Below are 15,242 nucleotides of genomic sequence, written 5' to 3'. Positions count from 1 at the left end.
CCGTTTTTACGACAGTCGACTCGATGCGTTTCAATTGGCACCACTTCCTGTTATCGCAGACGTTTTACGACAGTCTGTTAGTGGTGATATTGGAGAGTACAAAAATGGATTCGTTTGTGTTTTATGAACGACTTCAGAAATTTCTCTTAAAAAGAGAGATTCCTGACTGTCCTTCAGAGCGTCGTTAGGTTGAGTGAGTGGGTGGGTGGGGTTTGGGTTGTTGTTTGGAATAACCAAATGTGTAAATAAATGTAATAAATACATAAATAACTTTTTCTGTGTGTTTCTTAAACGCAGACATTTGTTAAAATATTAGAAATGTAAGGTCAATGTCCTGTTCCTCAATCAGCAATTTAAGTAGATTAATAGGTGTTTGATTGTGTGATTGAGAGAGGCTGGGTGGGGGGGTGAGATTTAGTGAATTACTAAAGAAAATAAGGAACAAATGTAAAAATAAATTGGATGAATTCTGAAAATCCTGCTTGTCAAGGGCAACCATGTAAGGATTTCAATAATCTAATTAGGTTATCAATTTGTGCCACATATTAACCTTGACATATTTTGCCAAAAAAAAGGTTTTAAGAGAATCACTAATAAACATATTCATTTTAAGTTTTATAGTTTTTCTATAAATAAAGAAGTATTTTTATATAAAAATCAGTTTCTCACTCCTGACATATAATATTTTGTCATATTGTATTTTCTTGGAATCAAAAAATATAATAAAAAGAAACATAAAGATTATTAGAGAAAAACTACTTTTCACTCTTTACAGGATTCCTTGTGTATCCCTCCGTACGTTTCACCAAACCATTATCATTTGTAATATGTTTGATGTCTTTTGGTGTTAATTGCTCTTTTTTTATACAGAGTTTATTTAAAAAAATATTTCCGGTATGGACAAACAACTTTTTTATTAAAACTGCCGTAAATTGTTTCGAACAGAAGTAGACGGAGTTTCACGCATGCGCGGAACAAATCGTGTTTGCCGAAAATTATTTCGGCCGGAAGTAGACGCACTTTCGCGCATGCGCGGAACAAATCGTGTTTCCGGGACGGATCGGGGAGCGACACGCGACACACACTATACACCGAACGCCGGACACATTTATAGAAGCTCTGTGTTCCACCCGGACACGTTTACTGTACGGAACAAACTCAAGCGTTTCAAACATTACAAATATAGCAGTAGTTTTTCTTCATTCTTCGTTTTATGTGACTAACGTTACTCAAATGGCTGATGGTGAAGATGACTACATGTCGGATGCGTTTCTCAACCAAATGTGAGTTTTGACACATAACTTAGTTGTTAGATTATAAAGTAAAACATTTGATTATCGTTTTTTTAACACTCGTATGTTGATGATGTTGCTCTTTTAGGGTTAGACCAATACTGCATTTAAAAGCCTGCTGTGAGAGGACACCTGTATAAAATATTTCGTTGATTATGTCACGCTAGGGCCAGTTGGATAAACACAGCCGCTAGGTTAAGACTGTGTCTCAAAAACTAGTCTCACTGAATAGCAATTTGTTAAGAGTAATAAGTCTTACTTTTTAGATTTTAATCAGACCAATATACCTTTATATTTCACTGATTTAAAGAAGTTATGACCAGTTTTGAAGAAAAAAATTGGATGACTAACTTGTAAGACTAGTCTAAGCAGTTAATTCAACCGGTGTTGTGCCGAAAAATGCACCCCTGCCAGATTAAGCACCCCCTGTGCATTATCTGGCAGGGGGTGCATTTTTCAGCATAACACCGGCCCCTAGTAACAACACATGAATGTGTCTCTCTCTCTCTCTCTCTCTCTCTGTCTGTCTGTCTCTCTGTCTGTCTGAGAGGCTAATACAAATGTACACACTCCGCACTTAAAGATTCACATCTGTCTGTATGTACATGCATTTGATTAAGTTTTGCACTGGATCTATAAAACAATTAATAAACCTGTCGTAGTTTCGATATGTTTAATGCTTATTTACACAAACAGCCCAGATGTTCGACCTGGTGTTCCGATGGTGAAAAGTGCGAAGGAAGCCATGAGAAGAGAAACCCTGCAAAAAGAGAAGAATATTAAAAACCGTCAGAAGAGCTACAAGGAGCAGGAGCAGGAGAGTCGAGAAGCAGCGCTGCAGAACTCCATCAGCACACACAATAAAGGCTTTGCATTACTGCAGAAGATGGGTTATAAAGCAGGACAAGGACTCGGAAAGAAAGGCCAGTGATGCTCAACTCTTAATTCCTGTAGTCCTCCTTAGTGTTTCAGAAGAAACAACCGTATTTTACATTTGTGTTTTCTGTTATAAATCACAACTTTTTGTTCAATAGAAAAGCTTTTGTATTATTCAGGCACCTTTGAAGAACAAAGTCTGATCGTTTAAAGTATAACCGGACCATCAAATACATAAACATTTACCCCATTGTGTCCTTCTGTTTTACTAGAAATCTTTTTATAGCCACAAAATAATGAAACGTTTGTTTTTAAATGCCTTGATGTGTTTGTCTCGAGGTTTCCCTCAATAAGGACAAGTGGGGATAACGTAACTGTGACATGTCTTATTTAATTTAAATGGAAATACCTGTTCTGTTTTCATGCTGCAGGGGCTGGACGAGTAGAGCCGGTTCCTATGAACATTAAAACAGGTTGGTGTTTTTCATCTGCTTCATCATCTTAATTATTGAGGACGGTTTTAAGGTTTTACACACACACACGGTTTGTAGACAGAGGTGGGATTGGAATGGAAGAACTGAAGAAAAGGAAAGCTGAAGAGGAACTGCAGAACTACAGAAAGAAGGTGCAAATGAAACAGCAGGGGGAGAAGAAATCTTTGGAGGATTTCAGGTGTGATGTCATATCATACTTGTGGTTTCTTTGTTTCTTGAACGTGTTTTAATGCGAGTTTGTTTATAACACAGAGTGCGAAAAAGAACAGAAAGAGAGGAACGTCAAACACTGATAGACCTGAACAAGAGTCAACGGGCCTGTGAACAGCTCGACACTCAGAAGGTCATGAAATAAACATTCAAATAGAGATTTTCTTTTCCCTCTTCCATTCCATCATCAATGCTGAATGGGACGTGCCCCCATATTTTTTGATATAAAATAAAATATTAACAAGCGGATCTGTGACTTTTTCTGTTCGCGTAACGGTATTCTAAATGGATTTTCTTGATTTTAGGGTGTAACGGTTCCCAGGGACAGCTGGTACTGGCCTGAAGTCCTCAAAGATGAAGAGGCAGAGCTCGATGAGGAAGACACATCACACAGCAGTGAGGATGAGGACGAAGACGATCTGACTGTGAGTTTCACCCTCACGTGATGTTTCTTTAAATAAAATATCAGATTTTCACACTATTATCTTGCTTTACAGCCTCCAGACAAGCTGCAGTTTCTCACGTCGTATTTGCGAGGAGTTCATTCTTACTGCATATGGTGTGGGACAGCATACAATGGTCAGTAAGGGTAATGTTAAGACAATATGTCTGCTCATGCTGGTAACTGTACAACACTATTGTATATAATGTGTGATAGTAAAAACAACATCCAGTCAGAGTTTTTTAACATTCATTAGGTCTAAACACTTGTATCTCTTATTTTTGCGTCTGTCCAGTTCCAAATAAAAAAGATTGAAGATAGGTGTCATGTATAAATATTTAATTCAGTGCATTAGCCAAATGTAGAAATGTTGTCTTTTTAATATAATTAGTATGACCTAAAATAACTTATAATAATATAATATATAGCTAATAAAAGAAAATCTTTACAGTATTGTAGTCATATAGATTTTAGTCATTCTTGACAACTTTAAGTAAAGTGTTGTTCTTCAACAGATGAAGATGACCTGAAGTCAAACTGTCCCGGTGACACGGCTGCTGATCACGATGACTAGCCAACACCCATCTGGACTTCACTTTTAAACTCTCTCTCTCTGTGTAATATTCATGTTTTATTTAAATGTCAAGTGTTGTATTGAAATAAGTAAAGATATTTTAAGATGTATTTAAGTGTTTGTGATGCTGTCACTCAGTGATTGGATCAGCAGAGACTCAACATTCACATTAAGCACGCATGTTTTTAAATGTGAAACTTGTAAAATTCATTTACAAGTCAGGCCATGGAAAACTAAAAATATCCGGCCATATGGTGATTTGCACATTAGGAAAAGCTTGAACTTTAAACCTTTTATGCTGACTCTGCTCAAAATGGCTAGAAATGAATGACTGTTTATTCAATAGTTTGTACTGTCTGATAAGTTAACCTTAAAGGTAGAGTTTTTACGAAGTTTGCAGTAAAATATCCCCAAACCACTAGGCCAATGTTATATTTTTTCAGCTGAGTACTTACAATATCTCAAATGTTTACAACCGCTTTTAAATCCTGAGAAAATCTAAACAGGGCTCTCACTAAATCCTTGGTGTTTCGTGTCTGACCTACATGGTTAGAGTAAGTAGAGGGGGAAGGTTTCGTAAGACTTGAAACACCAAAGACTGTCAAAACCAACAAGCCACGCCCACGGATCTGACTCAAAACACCAGGGATTTAGTGATGGATGGTACGATCAAAATAACTTTTACTATGATTGATTGGAACAATTAAAACTGTGCAGTGTTATCAAACCATCGAATTGGACAAATACTGTAACGTCTATGACTAACAATTTAGTGTTAACCCTTACATTACTCGAGTCTAATTCATTATAATGTAAATTAAATGATTTCATCAAACGCAACATTTATTCAACATTATTACTTTACATCTTCTGCTAACATGATTTCTCGTTCCCGTCTGATTGACGTATCAGCGGTGGAGTTGAAGACAACATATCCCATCATTCCACGCTTCTACACACCGTCATCAAACTAGACGATTGTTGTTTTGATCGTGCGCCCTCTAGCGGCAATTTCTACAAACTGTCCCTTTAAGTGTAGTATGAGAGTTTTTTTATTGACACTAGTAATAATATCAAAACATAGACATAAACAAACACTAGGGGTAGTTTACGACAGAATATTAAGGAAATTACACAATTTTCATCTAATTGAATCAATGTAAAGTTCCATTTCTATTTTTTTCGGAAAATGTACATCTGTTTACATGAAATTTTGCTAACAAAAGGATCCAATTAATGATATAAATACAATTGACAGTATGGTGAACTCTTTTATTCTCCAAAACACCAAATACATGTTTCCAAAATAAAACATGTCAAAGATGTGCAGCGCCAGTATTTAATACAAAATTTGCAATTCGTAGCTTAATCGTTTTTAAATTTCGTAAGGAAATGTTTTGTGGGGTAACGTTAGATTTTATGAATAAGTTTTATTATGAGAAAAGTTTGGTGCCATCGAGGATTTCATTGAGACGTCAGACTGCGCGGAATCAGATTGGTCGTTTCACTGTTCATTGATGACGTCAAGACGCGGAAATCGAAACTTACTTGAGCTGATGAACGTGAAGAAAATGAAAGCGTGACTGTTATTAATGTCAAATATGAGCTGACATCTGTTTCTGCCGTCATCATTAAACTATTATTTATTAAAGTAATCATTAACCGTCGCCTGTCATAAACATGTTTATTTAGAAACTGGAGGTTTTTTAAACTTTCAGCAGAAGGTTTTTGAGAAGACTCTACAATGGAGATTCTTGCAGAGACTTACGTTTCCAAACTGAATGAATATCAACAGAAGACTGGAGTCAAGGTACAATATGAAGAAGGATCGACGGAGGGTCCGAGCCACAATAAAACGTATGTAATCCTCAACAAACACGGTTGATAAGACGTTTATGACGTGACAGTACTTCAGACTGTAATGACTTCATGTATTGACTGAATGCTCGTTTAGGTTTACTTGTACAGCAGTTGTGAATGGCACGCGCCATCCTGAAGCCACAGGGAAAAATAAGAAAGAAGCGAAACAGAACGCGGCCAGAAACGCCTTTATTGCCATCAAACCAACACTCAACACACCTGTGAGACACACACACACACACACACACACACACACAACATACCCAACCTGTCAGGCTGTGTGTCACCCAAGTGACCACTCAGAATCAAGTCTTACCATTTCATGTAAAACAATTGACTAAATATATTTAATGCCATCTCTTATTTGTTTTGTTAGTTTTGCTCTAACCTAACACCAAACAATTTAAACAAGAAGATCACAGTAAGACTGAATCCTATCAGCTGGCTGAATGAATATTCGCAGAAAAACAGGGTTGAATTCAAGCTCCGTGAGTTCACTAAGACGGATCCAACAAGTTCCACTCAGTGAGTATTTCCACGTTTCCAGACTGATGAGGATGAGTTCATCATCATTGATATTGATAACCTGTGGGGTACGTGAGCTGAGCACTCAGACACAAATGACAGAAAGGAAAGAAAAATAACTATTTCACATCCGTTAACATCATATGTTCAATATTTCTTGCAGTAAATCATTTTTTCAGGTATGTTGGTCTGTTAAATCATAATGTTGAGTCTCACCACTCTTGCAGATTCTTCACTTACGTGTGTAAGTATGTATGTGGTGATAAAGAATATCCTGAGGCTTACGGCAAATCAAAGAAAGAGGCCAAAGAGGCCGCAGCTAAATATGTTTATGAAGAATTAAACCCAAACACTGAGGTACACACAGACTATATTCACTTCACTTCTGAAAACTCGGATGGAAAGATACATTTATTTGATCTGTTTGTGCTGTTGTGTTGAAGGGTCATGATAAGAACTGGAGTAATACACCTGGATCAGAGATGTCAGCTCTTAGGTAATGACGGACATGATTGACAGTAATAATCATCATACAGCTTGTTTTTGTGTTGGTGACACACACAGCGTGAGTCACTCATGTGAAGTCTTATTTTCTCTTGTTCAAGTACAAACATGGATCATCAGAGTTTGGCTGAAGATTCTCGAAGCTCCACACCTGACAACAACAACTACATCGCATGTCTCAATGAGTACTGCCAGAAACGTAAATGTGTCATAGATTATAAATTAATAGACAAAACAGGAGCCGCTCACACCCCAGAGTGAGTCTTTTACACAACATCACAATGACATCATCACTTCTGTTTCATTTCCAACACGTCAACAAAGACAATCTGATGTTTGCATCTTCAGGTTTGTGTATAAGGTTGTTATAGACGGGACAGAGTTTTCTGAGGGATACGGAAAGAGCTCTAAAGAGGCCAAACAGCACGCGGCTCGGAAGGGATGGATGGAACTTCAGCAGCGTTCAGACGGGAACACACAGGCAAGACAGTGATGTTTGTAGAGATCAGTTACGTATGTTCATCCACATTAAACATATGTTTCTATTTGACAGAGCTCTGAGGAGGACACGTCTTCACAAACAAAACAAATACAGTGAGTTCATATAGTGAAAGCATACACTCTGTTTGACTCTGTTTGACCCTGTTATGACTCTGTTATGACCATGTTTGACTCTGTGACTCTTTTTACTCTGTTTGACCCTGTTATGACTCTGTTTGACCCTGTTATGACTCTGATATGACTCTGTTATGACCATGTTTGACTCTGTGACTCTTTTTACTCTGTTTGACCCTGTTATGACTCTGTTTGACCCTGTTATGACTCTGATATGACTCTGTTATGACCATGTTTGACTCTGTGACTCTTTTTACTCTGTTTGACCCTGTTATGACTCTGTTTGACCCTGTTATGACTCTGTTTGACCCTGTTATGACTCTGATATGACTCTGTTATGACCATGTTTGACTCTGTGACTCTTTTTACTCTGTTTGACCCTATTTGACTCTGTTTGACTCTGTTATGACTCTGATATGACTCTGTTATGACCATGTTTGACTCTGTGACTCTTTTTACTCTGTTTGACCCTGTTATGACTCTGTTTGACCCTGTTATGACTCTGATATGACTCTGTTATGACCATGTTTGACTCTGTGACTCTTTTTACTCTGTTTGACCCTATTTGACTCTGTTTGACCCTGTTATGACTCTGTTTGACCCTGTTATGACTCTGATATGACTCTGTTATGACCATGTTTGACTCTGTGACTCTTTTTACTCTGTTTGACCCTATTTTACTCTGTTTGACTCTGTTATGACTCTGATATGACTCTGTTATGACCATGTTTGACTCTGTGACTCTTTTTACTCTGTTTGACCCTGTTATGACTCTGTTTGACCCTGTTATGACTCTGATATGACTCTGTTATGACCATGTTTGACTCTGTGACTCTTTTTACTCTGTTTGACCCTATTTGACTCTGTTTGACCCTGTTATGACTCTGTTTGACCCTGTTATGACTCTGATATGACTCTGTTATGACCATGTTTGACTCTGTGACTCTTTTTACTCTGTTTGACCCTGTTATGACTCTGTTTGACTCTGTTATGACTCTGATAAGACTCTGTTATGACCATGTTTGACTCTGTGACTCTTTTTACTCTGTTTGACCCTATTTGACTCTGTTTGACCCTGTTATGACTCTGATATGACTCTGTTATGACCATGTTTGACTCTGTGACTCTTTTTACTCTGTTTGACCCTGTTATGACTCTGCTTGACCCTATTTTGACTCTGTTTGACCCTGTTATGACACTGTTTTTAATCAGTTTTGACTCAGTTTGTTACTCTGTTTGACTCTGGTTTCACTCGATTTTCACTCTGTTTGAACTTTGTTTGACTCTGTTTGACCCTATTTGACCCTGCTATGACTCCGTTTGACTCTGTTTTACTTTCTTTTGACTGTGTTTTGACCTGTTTGACCTGTTTGACTTTGTTTGACTCTGTTTGACTGTGTTTTGAAACTGTTTCTCTTCAGCATTAAATCTGCAGAATCACAGATGTGTACTTCAGTCTCCAGCTCAAGTGATTCTGTTGTGTTGAGAGATTCTGTCAGTTCTCCTATGGCCATCAGTCCAGTATGTGTCTTTTCAGTTTATTAAAGATGACACACAATGATCTATTTGATTAAATTACCTCATTTCTATTCAACATAAACATCATTTAACATTCACATGTGTTGCAGGCCATGAGCCCAATGGATGTCAAGCCGAAAATAAGGTATTTTATTTCTCCTGTACACATTTCCTTTACATCAATATTGAATGTCATAAAGTAACATGTTTGATTTTTCTTTCAGATTAGCACCCAATTTCAATCTTTCTCCAAGCGTTTCGCCCAAGATTAAAGGGGTATCGTAACATCATTAATTACCAGCAACAGTCAAATCAATCAAATAACAAGTGCAAGAGAATCGTTGTGCTAACTTCAGCATTTTACGTGGCATACAAAGATAACTTAAAAGTTTTGTTGAAAATGGAAATGCAAGTAAACTTTTTAAAGCCAGTTCTATCTCACTCTCCACAGGATGCTTTTAACATGAACACAACCAACCAAACAAAACCATCATCAAATCACACTGTAACTCAAGCAGTAAAATCACGGTAAATACTCTCCAGATCTGTGTTTTAGCATCTTTAAAATGAAGGGTGTTGAAGCTAATGCATTCCACTCTTTGTAGGTTTTTAGGAGATTTCGATTCAATACGTCGAGTTGGCAAAGGTGGTTTTGGACGTGTTTTCAAGGCAAGACGTAAGCTGGAGGATCAATACTTTGCTGTGAAGATTGTGAAGAATAAAGTGTAAGTCCATGAGAATAAATGACAACTGACATGAGACAGACATCTTAAACCTATTTACACAACTGAGAACTGATGTGACACACACTCATACACATACTCTATATTGTGTAGTAGTGTCTTGTATTGTGTTAGTGTGTTAGTGTGCGTAAAGCTACATACAGATGGATTCACATCTAGTTGAATATAAGAACATGGCATGATTATGTGTGACAGGCTGAAATCATGATAATGTAAATGCTGTGTCGACATAACACAATGCCATACCGTTCTCCACAGCAATGCTTATCGTGAAGTTAGTGCTTTATCAAAGCTGAATCATCCCAATATCGTCCGTTACTACACATGTTGGGTGGAGGAGACGGCCTACAGACCCGAAAGTTCTGAGAGCAACAGCACTTCTGAGTAAAACACCACCAAGCATCATTCATCTTGACTGACTACACACACACACGTTTGTACAGCTATCTTTATGAGGACATACATTGACGCAATGCAATCTCTAGCCCCTTACCCTAACCATCAGAAGTGAGTACCTAACCATAACCCTCACCCTAAACCTGATTATAACCTAAACCTGATTATAACCTAAACCTGATTATAACCTAAACCTGATTATAACCTAAACCTGATTATAACCTAAACCTGATTATAACCTAAACCTGATTATAACCTAAACCTGATTATAACATAAACCTGATTATAACCTAAACCTGATTATAACCTAAACCTGATTATAAACTAGACCTGATTATAACCTAAACCTGATTATAACCTAAACCTGATTATAATCTAGACCTGATTATAACCTAAACCTGATTATAACCTAAACCTGATTATAACCTAAACCTGATTATAACCTAAACCTGATTATAACCTAAACCTGATTATAACCTAAACCTGATTATAACCTAAACCTGATTATAACCTAAACCTGATTATAACCTAAACCTGATTATAACCTAAACCTGATTATAACATAAACCTGATTATAACCTAAACCTGATTATAACCTAAACCTGATTATAAACTAAACCTGATTATAACCTAAACCTGATTATAACCTAAACCTGATTATAATCTAGACCTGATTATAACCTAAACCTGATTATAACCTAAACCTGATTATAACCTAAACCTGATTATAACCTAAACCTGATTATAACCTAAACCTGATTATAACCTAAACCTGATTATAACCTAAACCTGATTATAACCTAAACCTGATTATAACCTAAACCTGATTATAACCTAAACCTGATTATAACATAAACCTGATTATAACCTAAACCTGATTATAACCTAAACCTGATTATAAACTAAACCTGATTATAACCTAAACCTGATTATAACCTAAACCTGATTATAAACTAGACCTGATTATAACCTAAACCTGATTATAACCTAAACCTGATTATAACCTAGACCTGATTATAACCTAGACCTGATTATAAACTAGACCTGATTATTACCTAAACCTGATTATAACCTAAACCTGATTATAAACTAAACCTGATTATAACCTAAACCTGATTATAACCTAAACCTGATTATAACCTAAACCTGATTATAAACTAAACCTGATTATAACCTAAACCTGATTATAAACTAAACCTGATTATTACCTAAACCTGATTATAAACTAAACCTGATTATAACCTAAACCTGATTATAACCTAGACCTGATTATAACCTAAACCTGATTATTACCTAAACCTGATTATAAACTAAACCTGATTATAACCTAAACCTGATTATAAACTAAACCTGATTATAACCTAAACCCTAAAACCAGGTCTTGACCCTCAAACAGCCCTTTAAAGGGGTCTCAGAAAGTGAGGACCGAGCAAAATGTCCTCACTTTACATTACATTTAGGCATTTGGGAGACACTTTTATCCAAAGCGACTTACATTGCTGTATCCTATACATTTTACATAGGTATTTGCAATCCCCTGGGATCAAACCCACAACCTTGCGTTCTTAACCCAATGCTCTTACCACTGAGCTACAGGAAAGCTAAAAAAAAAAACTTAGTCCTCACTGCTGGTGTAAAACTCAAACTGGACCTCATAAAGATAGATGTACAAGTACACACACACACACACATTCATCTAGACTGACCACACACACAAACACACACACACATTCATCTAGACTGACCACACACACAAACACACACACACACACACACACACACACACACATTCATCTAGACTGACCACACACACAAACACACACACACACACATTCATCTAGACTGACCACACACACATACACTTTCTATTATATAAAGTATACTTTAATCAAAGGAACTTGAAGATGGACAGACAGAACATCAGCTCTTGTGTGTTGTTGTTTAGCTCTGGTAGCAGTCTGGAGTTCCTGTACATTCAGATGGAGTTGTGCGAGGGAGATACTCTTCGTGTGTGGATCTATCAGAGAAACTCTTCAGATGAAGTCACGGACACAGAGAGAAGAAAAGACGCCGCACACATCTTTCATCAGATCTTACAGGCTGTACAGTACCTTCACAAACATGTGATCCACAGAGACCTGAAGGTGAAACACCTCCACCCTCTTCTGTTTCTTACACATACACAACACGTGCAATACACATATGTTAGTGATATCCAAATTCCCCTGCAGAACTTGTATACAACACAGTATCATTTGGATATAGCACATCTGTACATACAATATACTGTCTTTCGTACTTTTTGTCAAATGTGTATCGTCTCTCACATATTTATTTTTACGTTTTGTCGCCTGTGCCTTGTCACTTTTTTACCCTGTATGTGCACTGGAAGCTTCTGTCACTAAGACAAATTCCTTGTGTGTCCAAGTATACTTGGCAATAAAGCTCCTTCTGTTTCCTATACATACAGTACGTGGACTCATGTGCTTCTCTTTGCTTTAGCCTGCTAATATCATGTTTGGCAGTGAGGGGGGGGTAAAGGTGGGAGATTTCGGTCTGGCGACTGCAGTGGACAGTGACGACGAGCAACAGAACAGAAGCAGTAATACAGGAACCCGTTCTTACATGAGTCCAGAACAGGTGTGTAGATTCATCACATGTCATGTCAATGTGTGTGTGTGTTTCTGATGTTTCTTCTCTTCTCCATGTTCAGCTCACTCATTCCTATGATAAAAAAGTGGATATTTTTGCTCTGGGTCTCATCTACTTTGAACTCCTCTGGAAACTTGGAACTGATAATGAAAAGAGCAAGGTTTGATTCTTTATCCTATTGAGCATTTCTTTTAAAATGACTATATTCTACTAAAGAAATATTTTTAATGACTTTAAGATTTGGGGCGATATAAAAATAAGGAAATTTCCACCTCAGTTCCCGGAGAAATTTGACTTTGAGGTAAGTGTATTTATTTCAGTTTTTAAGAATCAAGACTGATGGTGTTGTTGTGTCACATGATGTAACGTGATGTCTCTCTTCTCACGTCACAGCACAAGCTGATACACAAAATGCTGAATGAGAAGTCTAAAGACAGACCAGAGGCGGGAGAGCTGATTTCAGAGCTGCATAACCGTCCCAAAGTCTTCAAGAACAACTGAACATCCCTCAAACCTGACGGACTGAATAAAGACTTTTAGACTTCACTGAGGGACATGCTGACACCAGGGGATTGTGGGATTGACAGCAGGAGATGTGCTGCTGAGGATCATGTTATGAGGATGAGAGTTTGAGAGAGAGAACACCTCACAAAGTAAACATGACTGTATTTAATTCAGATCTGAAATTGAACACTTTTATTGTGGCTGACGGCAGGTATTCATGCGTTCATTCAGCAGAAACTTTTATCCAAAGCCACTTATAAATGAGGGAGAATTGAACATTTTGCCTTAAAAGTCAACAATGAGCTACAGTAGGTGTACAAGCAGAACCCTGAGCAGCATGAGGGATTCACACAAAATCTTGCTTTAAGATGTTAAAGATGATTTTCTTATAAACGCTTAATCAATCTCATAGCATGTTTGGCTAATAACAACTGAGCCCATGATGCCTAAATATGTTTGAATTGATCATACACAATAAGACATTAATGAATTATATTTCAATAGAAAATCAAACATGTCAAGTTTATTTAAATGTGGAGAACTATCTGTATCGTCAATGAGAAGGGAAAAAGTTGTGGAAACAACGTGACAAGAGAATTACGATTTTAACTATAAATTTATTAACTTGTTAGCTATTGGAAAAAGTACTTGTAGATGTGTTTCTTCACAAAAAAATCTAACTTCATGTAAATATATTTGAGTCTTTAAAAACGTTCAGGAGGATGAGAATATCAATCCTGGATACTTCTTTCCTCCACTATTTCTTCATTTTTATTATACATGAATATTCTGTCAATCGTTTTTTGATCATTTGAGAACATCTAGTAGAACATCCAGTTGTGTTTTTCACAATATATTTTAAGTTTATTCTGTTTAAATTATAACATATAATCTGACGCATTACAGTTACAGCATGAGAGTTTCAACAGAAAAAGGAATAAAATACATTTATTTCAGATCTCAAAATGATGTTTTGTCCAAGGTGGAGAACACAATTATCTATATTATGATCATTTCTTTTGTTACCGAATTGTATGTTTTGTTATTCAAATCTTTACTGCCCTGATGTTTCAGTGGTTTGGTGAGAATCAGGTGTTTGTCTTGTCATTGCACAGCTGGACGACGACATATTTATACACATAAAGTGATATTTTCTGCATCTAGGTCTAAAAATTTGAACAAATGTTTGCTGGTCATCACAATAACATCAGAAACACGTATGGAGTCGCCTGACTGTGACTTTAGGTTTTATTCAAAGAGATGTAGATTTAGGAAAAAATAAAGCGATCATTTCATCAATCATTTATTGATGATAAACTAAAACAAAAACAACTAATGACTCGACACTTGTTTGTATTTCTATACAGGAGATGGCAGTAATGCATTATTTTATTTTTTTGTCAGCAAAACTTAACAGTCAACCAAATTAAATTGTTTATAACCATTCCTTTTTTTAAACATCATGAATCAAAACAATTCTGTAATATTGCTGTAAACATCAGCAGCTTTTGTCATTTGTACACAGCAGTCAGTGTTTCTGAAAAACTTAAGCACACAAGGCAGTTTTTAACCATTTATTTTTTAATAATATACATTTTCCTTACAAACAAAATGCTTGTAGTTAATCAAATTAAATAATAATTAACTCATTTCAAAAATTTCACATAAAAATTCTTATATCAAGTTTTAATAACATAATTATATACAAATATAACCCTAACTCGACGGCTGTTATCATTTGTTTTCCAGACATAATTGATCAAACTTTTGAAAATTCATCGCTGCTAAGGCGATCATGAACAATGAACATGTAACAACAGATATTTTTAGTAAAGTGCAACTAAACCTCCACAACTCTGCAGTTAACACACAGATTAATTCTGTTCTGGCTCAGAATCTAGAAGTGACTTTAGATCCGCCTCGTCTGAACTAACGTTTTCTCCCGCGGTTATGTTAGTACCATCATCTATTGTCCTTAAGTGCAGGTTGCTGGAGAAGTTCTCTCCCATATGAGGTTTTTTGAAATCATTTTTAATA

At 36.5% G+C, this 15,242-nt stretch overlaps 2 protein-coding genes across 3 annotated transcripts; both read left to right on the top strand.

Annotated features, from left to right (window-relative positions):
- Positions 1-1,060: 1,060 nt before the first annotated feature.
- On the top strand, positions 1,061-3,998 carry gpatch11 (G patch domain containing 11). 2 transcript variants are annotated; one of them, XM_056760943.1, is made up of 8 exons: positions 1,061-1,283; positions 1,989-2,215; positions 2,600-2,641; positions 2,720-2,840; positions 2,915-3,005; positions 3,178-3,297; positions 3,370-3,451; positions 3,830-3,998. In XM_056760943.1, exons 1-8 carry the CDS (start codon positions 1,234-1,236, stop codon positions 3,886-3,888), a joined length of 792 nt encoding a protein of 263 aa, XP_056616921.1. In that variant the 5' UTR covers positions 1,061-1,233; the 3' UTR covers positions 3,889-3,998. The 2 variants fall into 2 exon arrangements, with proteins under 2 accessions (XP_056616921.1, XP_056616920.1); XM_056760942.1 differs by having other exon boundaries at positions 1,955-2,215.
- Positions 3,999-5,408: 1,410 nt separating this feature from the next.
- Positions 5,409-14,161, top strand: eif2ak2 (eukaryotic translation initiation factor 2-alpha kinase 2). Its single transcript, XM_056761214.1, has 19 exons — positions 5,409-5,745; positions 5,843-5,969; positions 6,125-6,273; positions 6,501-6,630; positions 6,717-6,769; positions 6,879-7,034; positions 7,126-7,258; positions 7,331-7,371; positions 8,814-8,913; positions 9,021-9,055; positions 9,135-9,186; positions 9,362-9,438; positions 9,516-9,635; positions 9,912-10,037; positions 11,995-12,193; positions 12,552-12,689; positions 12,763-12,861; positions 12,940-13,002; positions 13,095-14,161. Exons 1-19 carry the CDS (start codon positions 5,633-5,635, stop codon positions 13,200-13,202), a joined length of 2,019 nt encoding a protein of 672 aa, XP_056617192.1. The 5' UTR covers positions 5,409-5,632; the 3' UTR covers positions 13,203-14,161.
- Positions 14,162-15,242: the final 1,081 nt, after the last annotated feature.

Source organism: Triplophysa dalaica, chromosome 11, assembly GCF_015846415.1.
Source record: "Triplophysa dalaica isolate WHDGS20190420 chromosome 11, ASM1584641v1, whole genome shotgun sequence".
In the NCBI taxonomy this organism is placed as follows: domain Eukaryota; kingdom Metazoa; phylum Chordata; class Actinopteri; order Cypriniformes; family Nemacheilidae; genus Triplophysa; species Triplophysa dalaica.
The sequence above is the reverse complement of the archived record's forward strand: the minus strand, read 5'-3'. Positions and strand labels throughout refer to the sequence as shown.

Coding starts and splice junctions, on each gene's coding strand:
- eif2ak2 (XM_056761214.1), top strand. CDS start 5,633: ATGGAGATTCTTGCAGAGACTTACGTTTCCAAACTGAATGAATATCAA. Junction 7,259..7,330: donor GTTCAGACGGGAACACACAG/GCAAGACAGTGA, acceptor TCTATTTGACAG/AGCTCTGAGGAGGACACGTC. Junction 12,690..12,762: donor CTTACATGAGTCCAGAACAG/GTGTGTAGATTC, acceptor CTCCATGTTCAG/CTCACTCATTCCTATGATAA.
- gpatch11 (XM_056760942.1), top strand. CDS start 1,241: ATGGTGAAGATGACTACATGTCGGATGCGTTTCTCAACCAAAT. Junction 2,642..2,719: donor TCCTATGAACATTAAAACAG/GTTGGTGTTTTT, acceptor CACGGTTTGTAG/ACAGAGGTGGGATTGGAATG. Junction 3,452..3,829: donor GTGTGGGACAGCATACAATG/GTCAGTAAGGGT, acceptor GTTCTTCAACAG/ATGAAGATGACCTGAAGTCA.